Genomic DNA, 16,673 nt, shown 5'->3' on the forward strand with positions numbered 1-16,673 from the left:
TCTGAGTATTGCACACCTTGTGCTTTTGGGCACTCCAGTTATGTTGCAGCTCTGAAATATGGCCAAACTGGTGGCAAGTGGCATCTTGGCAGCTGCATGCTTGACTTTTCTCAGTTCATGGGCAGTTATTTTGCGCCTTGGTTTTTCCACACGCTTCTTGCGACCCTGTTGACTATTTTGAATGAAACGCTTGATTGTTCGATGATCACGCTTCAGAAGCTTTGCAATTTTAAGAGTGCTGCATCCCTCTGCAAGATATCTCACTATTTTTGACTTTTCTGAGCCTGTCAAGTCCTTCTTTTGACCCATTTTGCCAAAGGAAAGGAAGTTGCCTAATAATTATGCACACCTGATATAGGGTGTTGATGTCATTAGACCACACCCCTTCTCATTACAGAGATGCACATCACCTAATATGCTTAATTGGTAGTAGGCTTTCGAGCCTATACAGCTTGGAGTAAGACAACATGCATAAAGAGTAGGATGTGGTCAAAATACTCATTTGCCTAATAATTCTGCACTCCCTGTATATATATATATGTGATGAGAGGTAGGTGACTAAACACTATTCATCTACATATTCAAAGACATATATGTTTTTCTGCAGGGACAACTGTTGTTATTATTATTATTTTCATTATATTACTCAACAAAATAGAGCATGTCCCATTAGTACCCTAGACCCCTTTCTGCGTGGGGTACTGGTATGATAACACCGTGAGAGGAGAGATCCCTCACACACTCTAGAAAGGCCTCTCTCTTTTCTGGTCTTGAAAAAAAGGTTTGACAGGAGGAATCTGCCCCTGGGAGGATGGGATCTGAACCCTATCCTGTAACCCTGGGGGACAACTTCCAGAACCCAAGGGTCCTGAATATCCTGCAACCAGGCTTCTGAGAAAAGAGATAATCTGCCCCCTACTTGGTCCGGAGACAGGTCGGGGGCCGCCCCTTCATGCCGACTTTGTCTTGGCAGGCTTCTTGCTCTGCTTAAACTTGTTCCAAGAATGAGCCGGTTTCCAAGTCCCCTTGGACTGGTCCGCTTTCACGGCGGGCTGCTGGAGCTGGGCCTTGTCCGCACGAAAGGGACGAAAAGTAGATCCTTTAGGCTTAGCCTTCTTATCCTGCGGTAGGAAAGCTCCCTTGCCTCCCGTAACCGTGGATATGATCGAATCCAATCCTGGACCGAACAGAATCTTTTCTTGAAAAGGCAGGGACAACATCCTTGACTTAGAGGTCATGTCCACTGACCAACACTTTAGCCACAAAGCCCTGCGAGCTAAAACTGAAAAACCTGACACCTTAGCGTTCAGGCGAATAATTTTCATATTGGCATCACAGATGAAAGAATTGGCGACAGTCAGCGCCTTAATCTTATCCTGTATCTCATCGATGGAAGTCTCCCCCTCGACCATTTCACACAGGGATTCACACCAATATGTCGCAGCTCCGGCAACTGCAGCTATGGCCGCTGCCAGGTGAAAAACAAAGCCTGTGTGTTGAAACATTTTTCTTAACATGTTTTCTAACTTTTTATCCATGGGCTCTTTAAACAACGAACTATCCTAGAGGGGAATAGTTGTCCGCTTTGCGAGCGTGGAGATAGCACCATCCACCTTAGGGACAGTACCCTAGAGTCCGGAACGGGGACCAATTTTTTAAAGGAATAAGAAGGGTAATAGGAAGGACCTAATCGCTCCCATTCATTCTTGATAATATTAGCCATCTTATCAGGAACCGGGAAGGCCTGAGGTACCACCCTGACCTCATATACCTATCATATACATATCAAGCTTAGGAATTGCAGGTTCCTCTGGAAGCTTTGTAGCAAGCACTTGCTTCAGCAAAAAGCGCACATTCTCTATCCTAAACCTAAAGTCAGGCTCCTCCGCAGCCGGAGGTTTAGATGACACGGACACCGTCCCAGAAAGGGCCTCCTCCGAAGAGTCGGAGTGGGCCTCGTCATTGTATATAACGCCTCTGATATTTCCATAGGCGTAGACAACCACTGGGTCGGGCCACCATGATACGCTCTGCGCTTGGCAGAACGTGGTAAGGCGTGGATAACTTTTGATACCGCTGTTTGCAGTTGATCCGCAAAATCTGACGGCCAACGAATCTCTCCCGCAGGAGTAATGGTTGGACCCTAAGGCGCTGCATGTGCAATTGGAGATAAATGCAGGGAACGCACCTCACAGGACGGGGAACCCTCAGGTGGACGGCTCAGTAGTACTAGACATGCGTTTACTTTTAGATGTCGTAACTTTATTAAGGCATGTGGAACATAGTTGAGCAGGCTGTTCTAGCAGAACCTCCTCACAATAAACAAAGAAATGAGACCTTGTTAAAGAGGAAGAACCCTCTAATGCGTCAGAGTCCTCCATAGCTTGCGCTTTTATTACGGACTAGATTAACTTAATAAATAGGCACTTTTATAACCTCCAATGGCCGGGGCACTCACCACCTCCTATGACCCGGACTACAGAAACCGTTTCGTCTCCTGCGCCGCTGATCAACAGAGGAAGAGAGATGGCCACAACCGCTCACATGGAATGCCTGGCAGGACCGCCCCTGCACTAAGGAGAAAAATGCGCCAAAAAAGGGCCGCGCAATACTCCCGTAAATCACCTGAAAATTCCACACATTGCCAGAGCCTCATCTCACACATATAACGCAGCAATGACATAATAAACAATATCATGTATAACCCCCCACCGTGACCCTGTCTTCTGTGTTATCATTATGTAATAAAAAATGAAACGATCTTACCAGAATCTACGCCGTGGAACAGGAACATGGCCCTTCAAGTGTCACAGGTTAGTAGCTTCGCTCCTGACGTAGACTTGAGTGCAGAAAGCAGGCAGCAAAACTCGTCAACACTGATTGCTTGTGGAGCTGTTAATATAAGTCGGGATGGTTTCGCAGTGACTCTCCCTGCATCTTCGGACTCTAACTTTCGCCCAGGCTCTCACTGAGAGGCTGACAGGACTACTTAAAACTCCAGTCCCAATGCGAAGAGTACTACCCTCCATAAGAGACTACTCCGATCTTCAGCACTTCTTTTGCCATCCTCCTGTGAAGAAAGACAAAGAATGACTGGGGGATGAGGGAAGTGGGGGAGGTATTTAAGCCTTTGGCTGGGGTGTCTTTGCCTCCTCCTGGTGGCCAGGTTCTTAATTCCCAACAGTAACGAATGAAGCCGTGGACTTTCCTCCCCTTTAGATGGAACAGAGAATCTCAGAAAACGATAGTGATCTGGATGAATCGAATTGTGAAGGTAATTGTCCTGTAAGTCTATTGTGGACATGAAGTGACCTTGCTGAACAAAAGGCAGAATAGTCCTTATAGTCACCATCTTGAAAGTTGGGACTCTGACAAAACGATTTCAAGTTTTCAGATCCAAAATATGTCTGAAAGAATTTTCCTTCTTTAGTACAAAGAATAGATTTGAATAAAAAAAAAACAATCCATGTTCCTGTTGAGGAACCGGGCTAATTACCCCTGAAAGTTCTAGATCTGAAACACATTTCAGAAAGACTTGAGCTTTTACTGGGTTTTTTGTTACATGGGTAAGAAAGAATCTTCCCAAAGGAGGTCTTATTTTGAATCCTATTTGACACCCCTGAGAAATTATATTCTGAATCCACTGATTTTGGACAGAGTCTGTCCAAACTCTTTGAAATAGCTTTAGTCTGCCCCCTACCAGAAGAACTGGCTTGAGGGCCGCACCTTCATGTAGGTTTAGGGGCAGGATTTGGTTTGTTATAAGGCTTGGATTTATTCCAATTCGGAAAAGGTCTCCAATTAGAGCCAGAGGCCTTAGAAGAAGGAGTGGTTTTCTGTTCTCTATTCTGATGAAAGGAATGAAAACGATTGGGAGCTTTAAATTTACCCTTAGATTTCTTGTCTTGCGGCAGAAAAACTCTCCAGTAACAGTGGAGATAATAGAATCAAATTGTGAACCAAAAATATTTTTACCTTGAAAAGAGAGAGATAATAATCTAGTTTTATACACCATATCAGCATTCCAAGATTTAAGCCATAAAGCTCTTCTAGTTAGAATGGCTAAAGACATGGATTTGACATTGATCTTCCTAACATCAAATAAAGCAACACAATTAAAATGATTTGCATGTTGAAGTAAAACAATAATGTTAGATAATTTAGAATCTGAAGACAACTGCTGTGCTAAACTGTCCAACCAAAAAGTAGAATCAGCAGCAACATCAGAAAATAGCCAGTATGTAAATATGCCCTTCTTAGTTAAGATTCAACCTTCCTATCTAAAGGATCCTTGGCTACAGGTAAAGGATACAATTTCTTAAACCTAGAAGAAGGGTTAAAAGAGGTTTCAGGCTTAGACCATTCATTAACAATCACATTAGATATAGCGTCAGGAACAGGAAATACTTCAGGAGTAATAACAGTCATCTTAAATACCGAATTTAGACAATTACTAGCTTTATCATCAGGAGATTTAGACTCCTCAATACCCAAAGTAAACAAAACTTCCGTTAAGAGAGAATTAATATATTCTAACTTAAATTAAAAAAAATATTTGTCTATATCAGTCTCCGACGTTGCATCCTCTGAATCAGAGGAGACCCCATCAGTAGAGAATGCATCAGTTTGCTGAAGGTCAGAACTTAATTCACTAAGTTTAGGAAAATGTTGCAAAAACATTTTTACATTTATTTGAAGGCAAAATAGCAGTCATTGCCTTCTCTATAGCTGCAGCAATAAAATCTTACATTTCTGTAGTAATGCTATGTACATTAGACTGAAATGGAATAACAGTGGGTGTATTTGTACTCATAGATATACATGTATTTAACAATTTGTCAAAAAAAGAGCCACATAATTGAGCTGAATAATTTAGATCAGCTTTATTACAACAAACATACGGTAACATCAGAGGCAGGTTCAGTTTGAGACATAATTGCAAAAAAACTAAATTTGAAAAAAAAAAAAATTCTTGCAAATTTTTATCAATGCTCCCCTATATGATATATATAACAGGCTTGAGAGAATGGGAAACAGAGCTAAACATTTTTAAAAAAGAAAACTGAGGGGGCGGAGCCTACAGCCAGAGCGGCAGGTTGTGTTTCAGAGGAGCTCCTGAAATTACTTTAAAATTTATGAGCCATTTTACTGATTTTAAGGGAAAAATGCTCTAAACTTAACTTTTTTATGCCATCAAGAACCTATTTCACGCACAAACTCAGCATTGGAAAACAAACCTCAAGCTAATCCAACCTGTCTAAGCTCCTTATTTGGGCCACGTGGCCTTTGCCCACTTAGGGCTCCACGGATCCAGCAGAGTGGCTCTCTAAACTTGTCAGAACACTCACTCCTATGGCTATTATAGCGGTGTTAGATGTATGGGAGGCTGAGATACAGGATGTCTTGCACCGCCACTTCGCTGAACTGGAAAATGAACTGTGATTCTCTTTTCTAGAAAGCATTACCAATTTGTTGCTCTTCAATTTGGCCTAGCAACAGCTCCAAGAATCTTTTCAAAGGTTCTAGGTGCCCTACTCTCTGTAATCGGAGAACAGGGTATTGCGGTGTTTCCTTATTTGGACGATATCTTGGTACTAGCTCAGTCTTTAAGTTCTGCAGAATCTCACACAAATCAACTAGTGTTGTTTCTTCGAAAACATGGTTGGAGGATCAATTTACCAAAAAGTTTCTTGATTCCTCAGACAAGGGTTACCTTTTTAGGTTTCCAGATAGATTCAGTGTCCATGACTCTGTCTCTAACAGACAAGAGACGTTTGAAATTGGTTGCAGCCTGTCGGCACCTTCAGTCTCAGTCATTCCCTTCAGTGGCTATGTGCATGGAAGTTTTAGGCCTCATGACTGCAGCATCGGACGTGATTCCTTTTGCTCGTTTTCACATGAGACCTCTCCAGCTTTGTATGCTGAATCAATGGTGCAGGGATTATACAAAGATATCACAATTAATATCATTAAATCCCAATGTTCAACACTCTCTGACGTGGTGGTTAAATCACCAGCATTTAATTCAAGGGGCTTCTTTTGTTCGGCCAACCTGGACAGTGATAACTACAGATCCAAGTCTTTCAGGTTGGGGAGCTGTTTGGGGATCTCTGACAGCACAAGGGGTTTGGAAATCTCTAGAGGCGAGATTACCAATCAATATTTTAGAACTCCGTGCAATTTTCAGAGCTCTTCAGTTTTGGCCTCTGTTAAAGAGAGAACCATTCATTTGCTTTCAGACAGACAATATCACAACTGTGGCATATGTCAAATTCAATCCAAGTAGTGGAAACAGCACACCTGTACCTTTTTCAATGGGGCACAGAGTAACAGACTTGCCAAGTCTCTTAAATATCAACAAATTTCAAAAAACATACATCAAAAAGGTACATGACTAAGAGCCTAGTGCAGGCTTGAAACGTTGTATGTGTTATTGGGACCCTAAATGAAAGAATAAAGGTCTTTTAATGAAGCTGGTGGCTGGAGTTTTTTTAAATTTGTGCATATGTCAATCATCAGGGTGGGACTCACAGTCCCCAAGCCATGAAAGAAATATCTCGGATACTTGCTTGGGCAGAATCCAGCTCCTGTCTAATCTCTGCGGTGCATATCCCAGTTGTAGACAATTGGGAGGCGGATTATCTCAGCCGTCAGACTTTACATCCGGGGGAGTGGTCTCTCCATCCAGATGTGTTTTCTCAGATTGTTCAGATGTGGGGTCTTCCAGAGGTAGATCTGATGGCCTCTCATCTAAACAAGAAACTTCCCAGATACCTGTCCAGATCCAGGGATGTTCAGGCGGAAGCAGTGGATGCACTGACACTTCCATGGTGTTATCAACCTGCTTACATTTTTCCACCTCTAGTTCTTCTTCCAAGAGTGATCTCCAAAGTCATCATGGAACATTCGTTTGTGTTGCTGGTGGCTCCAGCATGGCCCCACAGGTTTTGGTATGCGGATCTTGTTCGGATGTCCAGTTGCCAACCTTGGCCACTTCCGTTAAGGCCGGACCTTCTGTCTCAAGGTCCATTTTTCTCTCAGGATCTCAAATCATTAAATTTGAAGGTATGGAAATTGAACGCTTAGTGCTAAGTCATAGAGGTTTCTCTGACTCAGTGATTAATACTATGTTACAAGCTCGTAAATCTGTCTCGAGAAAGATTTATTATCGAGTTTGGAAGACTTACATTTCATGGTGTTCTTCTCATAAATTCTCTTGGCATTCTTTTACAATTCCTAGAATTTTACAGTTTCTTCAGGATGGTTTAGATAAAGGTTTGTCTGCAAGGTCCTTGAAGGGACAAATCTCTGCTCTTTCTGTTTTATTTCACAGAAAGATTGCTAAACTTCCTGATATTCACTGTTTTATACAGGTTTTAGTTCGTATTAAGCCTGTCATTAAATCAATTTCTCCTCCTTGGAGTCTTAATTTGGTTTTGAAGGCGTTACAGGCTCCTCCATTTGAGCCCATGCATTCTTTGGACATTAAACTACTTTCTTTGAAAGTGTTCCTTTTGGCTATCTCTTCTGCTAGAAGAGTTTCTGAGCTATCTGCTCTTTCTTGTGAATCTCCTTTTCTGATTTTTCATCAGGATAAGGAGGTTTTGCGGACTTCATTTCAATTTTTACCTAAAGTTGTGAATTCTAACAACAATAGTAGAGAAATTGTTGTTCCTTCCTTGTGTCCTAATCCTAAGAATCTTTGGAAAGATCCTTACATTCTTTGGATGTGGTAAGAGCTTTGAAATATTATGTTGAAGCTACCAAAGATTTCAGGAAGACTTCTAGTCTATTTGTTATATTTTCTGGTCCTAGGAAAGGTCAGAAGGCTTCTGCTATTTCCTTGGCTTCTTGGTTAAAGCTTTTGATTAATCAAGCTTATTTGGAGTGGAGTCGGGTGAGACCCTGCCTCAGAGAATTACAGCTCATTCTACTAGATCAGTCTCCACTTCGTGGGCTTTTAAGAATGAAGCTTCAGTTGATCTGATTTGCAAAGCGGCAACTTGGTCCTCTTTGCATACATTTACTAAGTTCTACCGTTTTGATGTATTTGCTTCTTCAGAAGCAGTTTTTGGTAGAAAAGTTCTTCAGGCAGCTGTTTCAGTTTGATTCTTCTGCTGATGTTTTAAGTTTTTCTTGTCATTAAAAGTATAAACTTATAATTTGGGTTGTGGATTATTTTTTCAGTGGAAAATGGCTGTTTTTTATTTTATCCCTCCCTCTCTAGTGACTCTTGCGTGGAGTTCCACATCTTGGGAATTGATATCCCATACGTCACTAGCTCATGGACTCTTGTCAATTACATGAAAGAAAACATAATTTATGTAAGAATTTACCTGATAAATTAATTTCTTTCATATTGGCAAGAGTGCATGAGGCCCACCCTTCTTATGGTGGTTATGATTTTTTGTATAAAGCACAATTATTTCCAAATTCCTTTGTTGATGCTTTTTACTCCTTTCTTTATCACCCCACTACTTGGCTATTCGTTAAACTGAATTGTGGGTGTGGTGAGGGGTGTATTTATAGGCATTTTGAGGCTTGGGAAACTTTGCCCCTCCTGGTAGGATTGTATATCCCATACGTCACTAGCTCATGGACTCTTGCCAATATGAAAGAAATGAATTTATCAGGTAAATTCTTACATAAATTATGTTATTTGGCTAATTTTTTCTTGTTATTTAACAGCAATATCCTTGAGTCCCTAAAGTGGAGAGATTTATCCCAATTATTTAATAACAATTTGTTTAACATACTAGAGTAACAGTATGAATACAGGCATACCTCAGAGATATTGCGGGTTTGGTTCCAGACCACCGCAATAAAGGGAATATAGCAATAAAATGAGTAACACTCATTCTTTGTTTCCCAGTGCATACAAAAGTTATATTTACACTATACTGTAGTCTATTAAGTGTGCAATAGCATTATGTCTAAAAAAACAATGTGCATACCTTAATTAAAAAGTACTTTATTACTAAAAAATGCTAATCATCATCTGAGTCTTCAGTGAGTCATAATCTCTTTGATGGTGGTGTGTATACAAAGGTTTGTATATATAAGTGTGTATATATGTGTATTCACGTGTATTTATGTGTTTATATGTGTATATATGTTTGAAAAATGGTGCTGACTTGCTCAACACACGGTTATCACAAACCTTCAATTTGTAAAAAGAGCAATATCTGCGAAGCGCAATAAAGCGAAGCACAATAAAAGAGGTATGACTGTTGTCCTATTCCTCAATGTGCCCAAAATCACTGAATCTGCCAAATTGGCATTACTATTAATAATGCTTACTGGAGCAAAAAAATGAATCCCTAAAAAAAGACTGGCAGACTCAAATCTCACATCCACTAACCCTAAAGAGGATTCATTACTGAAAAATTAACAAATTAGACACACATAAAAGGATGCTAGTCATTTGGAAGAAAACACCACTACAGTAAAGTTTACCCTTGCCCAAAACTACTTACATACTAGACTGGCCCCCTTCACCCCCCTTTTTTCCCTCTTCCACCCCTCTCTTACCCCTCTTTGTCAGCAACACACTGAATTTTTCTATATTATAATCTCTTCTCCACTTATCTAGACAAATATAAAATGCATATTTTCTAATTCTGTTTGTTAGAAAAAGTTTAAACGAAAAGCTTGTTATAAGGATCACAATAATAAGGACATAAGGACTACTGGACTACTACTAGCCAAACCCGCAGGCCTTTAATATGATCCCTCTCTGTTATATCCACCCCATGTATACCTTATTTAGTACACATGCAAAATTGTTTCAATAAATCTCGGTTTAAAAAAAAAATGTATGACTGTACTACTGACGTCTTTTTATAGATAAGGGAACATCCAATACAACTGAAAGGATTTAAATAGAACCTCTTTGTGATATATCTGAGTTTTTATTTTGAAATCATGCCAAATCTTTTGTTTTAGAGCATTATATTACAACATATGTATATCTCTCCTTAACATCCAAAACCCTGCATATCAAGATAAACAGTTTTCAAGCTAAAATTTGCCTGTTTTATAGAACCTTGCCAAATTGACAATACTTCTTAGATAATCTTAGATAATCTCACCTGTCCGCCATGAGGCAGGTGGACAGGGTTATAGAGCAGCGGTCTTTAGACCGCTGCTTTATAACTGTTGTTTCTGGCGAGCCTGCAAGCTCCATTCGGAGCTTGATAAATGGGCCTCTTTGTGTAGCCTGTGATTATTTAAAAAATAATATAGATCGGACAAATCAGTTCTAGAGTTAGCTAAACATTTAAACTTAAGTGGTAATGCACAAAACCGAGAGCGGAAGGTACATTTTATTGAAGAGTGATCCCCTGCTGATGAATGAAATATATGGTTTTCATAACTCTGGTACACCACTGTTTAGCATTACCCCCTTAATGATAGGTAAAACGTATTTTAGAAAAGAAGAGCTAAGAAAAAAAAAATAATACTAAATGTAATATAATTTAATACTATTAATGTTTACCAATGTATTTGTTTTCTGCATTTATATACTTTGTAAATAGTCAGAATTTTTAATAAGGTGGATTCCTCACAATACTCCTACCTTCCTTTAGTTGGTCTATGATTTTCATGACACCTTTCAGTTGCTCCTGGTAACCATCTGCTAGTTTTGCCGCATTGTCCCTCTTCCTTTCAATGTTCTTCAGGATGGCCTGATGTTCTTGATCAAGTCGCACTCCCTGGGCTTTGAATTCTTCAATCTCTTTTTTTATCTATCATAAAAATAAACATTTTTACTATACCTGGAACATTTGATCTAGTAGTTGATTCCCAAATATGCCTAGAGGCATAATTAATAATAGGTTATATTCAATAAGAATTGGTAAAATCAGAAAGGGTCTGAATCTAGCAACGTCTAAGATGACTCGTGTTGTGATGTCACTGAGGCCTTTTTCCCTTAGCTCTCTTAAAAATTAAAGGGGCATGGGAGCCAAAATTAAACTTTTATCATGCATTCAGATAGAGAAAAACATTTATAAAAAAAAATACAAATTATTTCAAATGTACCTTTTGGTATAGTTTGTTGAAGACTAGCTCCTTTCCATAAGAGCATACTTAGGTAGACTCAGGAGCATGCATGTGTCTTTAGCACTATATGCATAACATTTTTACAAACATTTTTGCAAACTTACGCCTAGATTTGGAGTTCTGCGTTAGCCTTAAAAAGCAGCGTTAAGGGGTCCTAACGCTGCTTTTTAACGCCCGCTGGTATTACGAGTCAGGCAGGAAAGGGTCTACCGCTCACTTTTTTTCTGCGACTCGAGGCTACCGCAAATCCCCTTACGTCCATTGCGTAGCCTATCTTTTCTATGGGATTTGCCTAACGCCGGTATTACGAGTCTTGGAAGAAGTGAGCGGTAGAGCCTCTACCGCCAAGACTCCAACCACAAAAAAAAGTCAGTAGTTAAGAGTTTTATGGGCTAACGCCGGAACATAAAGTTCTTAACTACAGTGCTATAAAGTACACTAACACCCATAAACTACCTATGAACCCCTAAACCAAGGCCCCCCCACATCGCAAACACTATATTAAAAATGATTTAACCCCTAATCTGCCGACCGGACATCGCCACCACCTACATTATAGCTATGAACCCCTAATCTGCTGTCCCTAACATCGCCGACACCTACATTATATTTATTAACCCCTAATCTGCCCCCCAACGTCGCTGCCACCTACCTACACTTATTAACCCCTAATCTTCTGACCGGACATCGCCGCGACTATAATAAATGTATTAACCCCTAAACCGCCGCACTCCCGCCTCGCAAAGACTATAATAAATTTTATTAACCCCTAAACTGCCCTCCCTAACATCGCCGCAACCTACCTACAATTATTAACCCCTAATCTGCCGCCCCCAACGTCGTCGCTACTATAATAAAGTTATTAACCTCTAAACCTAAGTCTAACCCTAACACCCCCTAAGTTAAATATAATTTAAATAAAACAAACTAAAATTACTATCATTAAATAAATTAATCCTATTTAAAACTAAATACTTACCTATAAAATAAACCCTAATATAGCTACAATATAACTAATAGTTACATTGTAGCTATTTTAGGATTTATATTTATTTTACAGGCAACTTTGTATTTATTTTAACTAGGTACAATAGCTATTAAATAGTTAATAACTATTTAATAGCTACCTAGTTAAAATAAGTACAAAATTACCTGTAAAATAAATCCTAACCTAAGTTACAAATAAACCTAACAGTACACTATCAATAAATTAATTAAATAAATTAACTACAATTATCTAAACTAAAATACAATTCAATAAACTAAACTATACTACAAAAACAAACAAACACTAAATTACAAAAAATAAAAAAATATTACAAGAATTTTAATCTAATTACACCTAATCTAAGCCCCCTAATAAAATAAAAAGCGCCCCAAAATAATAAAATTCCCTACCCTAAACTAAATTACAACTAATCAGCTCTTTTACCAGCCCTTAAAAGGGCTTTTTGCAGGGCATTGCCCCAAAGTAATCAGCTTTTTTACCTGTAAAATAAAATACAATCCCCCCCAACATTACAACCCACCACCCACACACCCCTACTCTAAACCCACCCGATCCCCCCTTAAAAAAACCTAACACTACCCCCCTGAAGATCACCCTATCTTGAGCCGTCTTCAGCCAGCCGGCCACCGATGGGCCAGAAGTGGACATCCGGAGCGGCAGAAGTCTTCATCTGATCGGGGCAGAAGAGGTCCTCCAAGCGGCAGATGTCTTCATCCAAGCGGCATCTTCTATCTTCAATCAACCGTTGAATCCATCCGACGCTGAGCCATCCTCTTCTTCCGATGTCCTAAGGCCGAATGAAGGTTCCTTTAAATGACGTCATCCAAGATGGCGTCCCTCGAATTCCGATTGGCTGATAGGATTCTATCAGCCAATCGGCATTAAGGTAGGAAAAATCTGATTGGTTGATTTAATCAGCCAATCGGATTGAAGTTCAATCCGATTGGCTGATTGGATGAGCCAATAGAATTGACCTCGCATTCTATAGTGTAGGGAATTTTATTATTTTGTGGGGCTTTTTTATTTTATTAGGGGGCTTAGATTAGGTGTAAAATTCTTGTAATATTTTTTTATTTTTTGTAATTTAGTGTTTGGGTTTTTTTTGTATTATAGTTTAGTTTATTGAATTGTATTTTAGTTTAGATAATTGTAGTTAATTTATTTAATTAATTTATTGATAGTGTAGTGTTAGATTTATTTGTAACTTAGGTTAGGATTTATTTTACAGGTAATGTTGTACTTATTTTAACTAGGTAGCTATTAAATAGTTATTAACTATTTAATAGCTATTGTACCTAGTTAAAATAAATACAAAGTTGCCTGTAAAATAAATATAAATACTAAAATAGCTACAATGTAACTAATAGTTATATTGTAGCTATATTATGGTTTATTTTATAGGTAAGTATTTAGTTTTAAATAGGATTAATTTATTTAATGATAGTAATTTTAGTTCGTTTTATTTAAATTATATTTAATTTAGGGGGGTTTTAGGGTTAGGGTTAGACTTAGGTTTAGGGGTTAATAACTTTATTATTGTAGCAGCGTTTTTAGTGGCGGGAGATTAGGGGTTAATAAGTGTAGGTAGGTGGCGGGACGTTGGGGGGGCCAGATTAGGGGTTAATAAATATAATATAGGTGTCGGCGATGTTAGGGACAGCAGATTAGGGGTTCATAGCTATAATGTAGGTTGCGGCGGTGTCCGGAGCAGCAGATTAGGGATTAATAATATAATGTAGGTGTCAGCGATAGCGGGGGCGGCGGATTAGGGGTTAATAAGTGTAAGGTTAGGGGTGTTTAGACTCGGGGTTCATGTTAGGGTGTTAGGTGTAGTCTTAGAAAGTGTTTCCCCATAGGAAACAATGGGGCGACGTTAGGAGCTGAACGCTGCTTTTTTGCAGGTGTTAGGTTTTTTTTCAGCCAGCTCAGCCCCATTGTTTCCTATGGGGAAATCGTGCACAAGCACCTTTTTCCAGCTTACCGCTACCGTAAACAACTCTGGTATTGAGGTTTGAAGTGGAGCTAAATTTGGCTCAACGCTCACTTTTCTGAGGCTAACGCAGCCATTCAGACAACTCGTAATACCAGCGTTGTCTTAAGGGTGCGCTGGGAAAAAAAGGCTCGTTAGCACCGCAGGTCTTTACCGACAAAACTCCAAATCTAGGCGAATGTTAACATATTATTTTCAAGACTCGTGAACACTCCTGAGTCTACCTCTATATGCACTCATGGAATGGACCAAAGTTTTAATAAATTATACCAAGAACAATTAAGGGCTACATCACAAGTGGAGCGCACTAACTGTGCTAGAATTAAGCTCTTTGAGTGCATCAGGTAGTGCTCGTATTACAAGTTGAAAGAAATACGTTTTTGTTGCGTGCTAACCCAATGCGCACAAAAAGCCAATATTACAATAATGCATGTGTTAACGTATTCCCCCATAGAAGTCAATGGAGGAAAAAAAGGGGGGGACTAAGATTTTACTTGCACGCTAAACTTTCGCATATTCTCAAGTGCACTAAGCCCACATGAAAATATTTCATATTTCATATTCCAATGTTCTTCACATAGCAAAATACGTTCTATGTATTCATAAATACATATTTCTACATACACATATTTTGGTACAATAAATAGCTATACCTATATATATATATATATATATATATATATATATATATATACACACACACACACAGGGCCGCCATCAGGGGGTGAATAGGGTGACTCCTGTCAGGGGCCCAGTGGGCCCCATGAGGCAAGTACAACTATTATTAAAAAAATAATTAAAAATAAAATTTAAAAAATCTACATTTTGGCATCCACCAGAGGGCGCTACAGTAGAGTTCTACTGAGCGTGGGAAATGTCATTACAAGGAGTAAAGTAAATTAGCATTTGAGAGGATTTCTGAGTATCTACTAAACCACTATGCACAGCGTGAGACAGACTTGGCACTTCAGTTTGTACAGTGTATGCCTGAGTCAGACGGCAGATCACTTTCATCTGCAGAGTAGGTGGACTTACTAAGTAAATGTTTTTTATTTATTTGTGCAATTTCGGATTGTAACTTCAGTGTGGTAGTTGTATGGTGGGGCCAGGGGCCCATAAAAACAAATTTTTTTAGCAATATGCAGCAGTGTATTTATGATTATTTGACAATGCTGTAGAAATTCTATATTTAAAACCATGCAGAAATGTGTCCTCCTCAAAACACAAACGGTAGGTGCCCTTTTGGCAGATATGATTTTTTAATATATATTTACATTCCAGTTTACTGCCCCTTTATGCAAGGACTTTCCCGATGCCAGGAGGCATTTCATCTAAGATTTTTACATCTGCATAAAATGTTATACTCTCATGCTAAGATTCCTCAGTGTTAACTTAATACTGTTAAGTTTACACTACAGCTGACTTAATTTTGAAATACATACAAACAAGCCTAAATCCTGCATTTAACCAGATCTAATGGTATAAGACTGAGTAGCACAGCTTATGGTTCCACCAAGACCATATACAGTACAGAATTTTCAAAATCCATAAGTACAGCTGACAGATTTGAAGTGGTGCTCTTGGTTGGGGGAAAAAAACATATGTCAACTTTTCATAAGTAAGTTTCTTCATCTAGGCATTCTGACAGATCAATAATGTACAATTTTGAATTCACAGAAGGATTTTGGGTTGCACATTTACAAATATGATTCTTTAAAAAGAGATCTCTTAATTTCTGCTATTTTTTTTATCATACATGCCCCACACTGTTGATTTAGGGGATGGCAATGTGCAGAAATTTTACTTCCTGTGAGTGTTTCTGTGTGTGTCTGTGTTTATGTTTTTGTGCTTTTGTTGGTGTCTCTATGAGTGTGTATGTATTTTTTTTCTGTGGGTCTCTCTGTGAGGGTTTGTGTGTCTGTGTGCATTTTCTGTGGGTGTCTCTGTGAGGGTGTGTATGTATGTATTTGTGTGTTTTCTGTGGGTGTCTCTCTGTGCGTGTATGTCTTTGTGTGTATTATGTGGGTGTCTGTGAGTGTGTATGTCTGTGTGTTTTCTGAGGCTGTCTCTGTGGGTGTTTACTTGGTTGTGTGTGCAAGTTTGTGTTTGAGTTTGTGTGTGTCCATTGTCTGTTCCTTTTTAGGACATTTTGACCTTACTACTGATTATTCACATCTTTCTACAGACTTTAAGACTAATGAGACCTTTCCGGAAGTCATCAATCCACCACTTAACCTTTAAATTATTCTTTAGGCAGTTCAGGGCCCTTCCTTTCAGCCACTGCTTGCTGTTGTCATCATATAGTTGTCATCTTCCTTGACAAAAAGATATTCAGAACTCCATATTTTGTATTATAAATCTCCTTTTTTTGGCAAAACTGTAGTCTACCTCATTACCTGTCAGGTCAATGTAAACAAGTGCTGAGTGTCTGTGTGGATGTCTGTGTCTGAGATAGTTTATGTTTTTCTTTGCGTGTCTGCTAGAGTGTCTATATGTGAATCCTTATGTGTGTCTGTGTGTTTCTGTGTTTGTATGTTACTACCTTTACAACATTTACAAGTGTGACTATACTTATAGGGACAGTTTACTCAAAAAATGTCTCTCCTTTAA

General features: G+C 39.1%; 1 protein-coding gene across 1 annotated transcript in view; it reads right to left on the minus strand.

The window, feature by feature from the left end:
* The window catches only part of ODAD1 (outer dynein arm docking complex subunit 1), a 249,453-nt gene that overhangs the window by 126,038 nt on the left and 106,742 nt on the right, over positions 1-16,673 (minus strand). Inside the window, exon 11 of the mRNA XM_053691034.1 lies at positions 10,580-10,748. Coding sequence (XP_053547009.1) covers positions 10,580-10,748 — 169 coding nt within the window. The remainder of the gene's footprint in view (positions 1-10,579; positions 10,749-16,673) is intronic.

This window comes from Bombina bombina, chromosome 8 (assembly GCF_027579735.1).
Source record: "Bombina bombina isolate aBomBom1 chromosome 8, aBomBom1.pri, whole genome shotgun sequence".
Classification (NCBI taxonomy): Eukaryota; Metazoa; Chordata; class Amphibia; order Anura; family Bombinatoridae; genus Bombina; species Bombina bombina.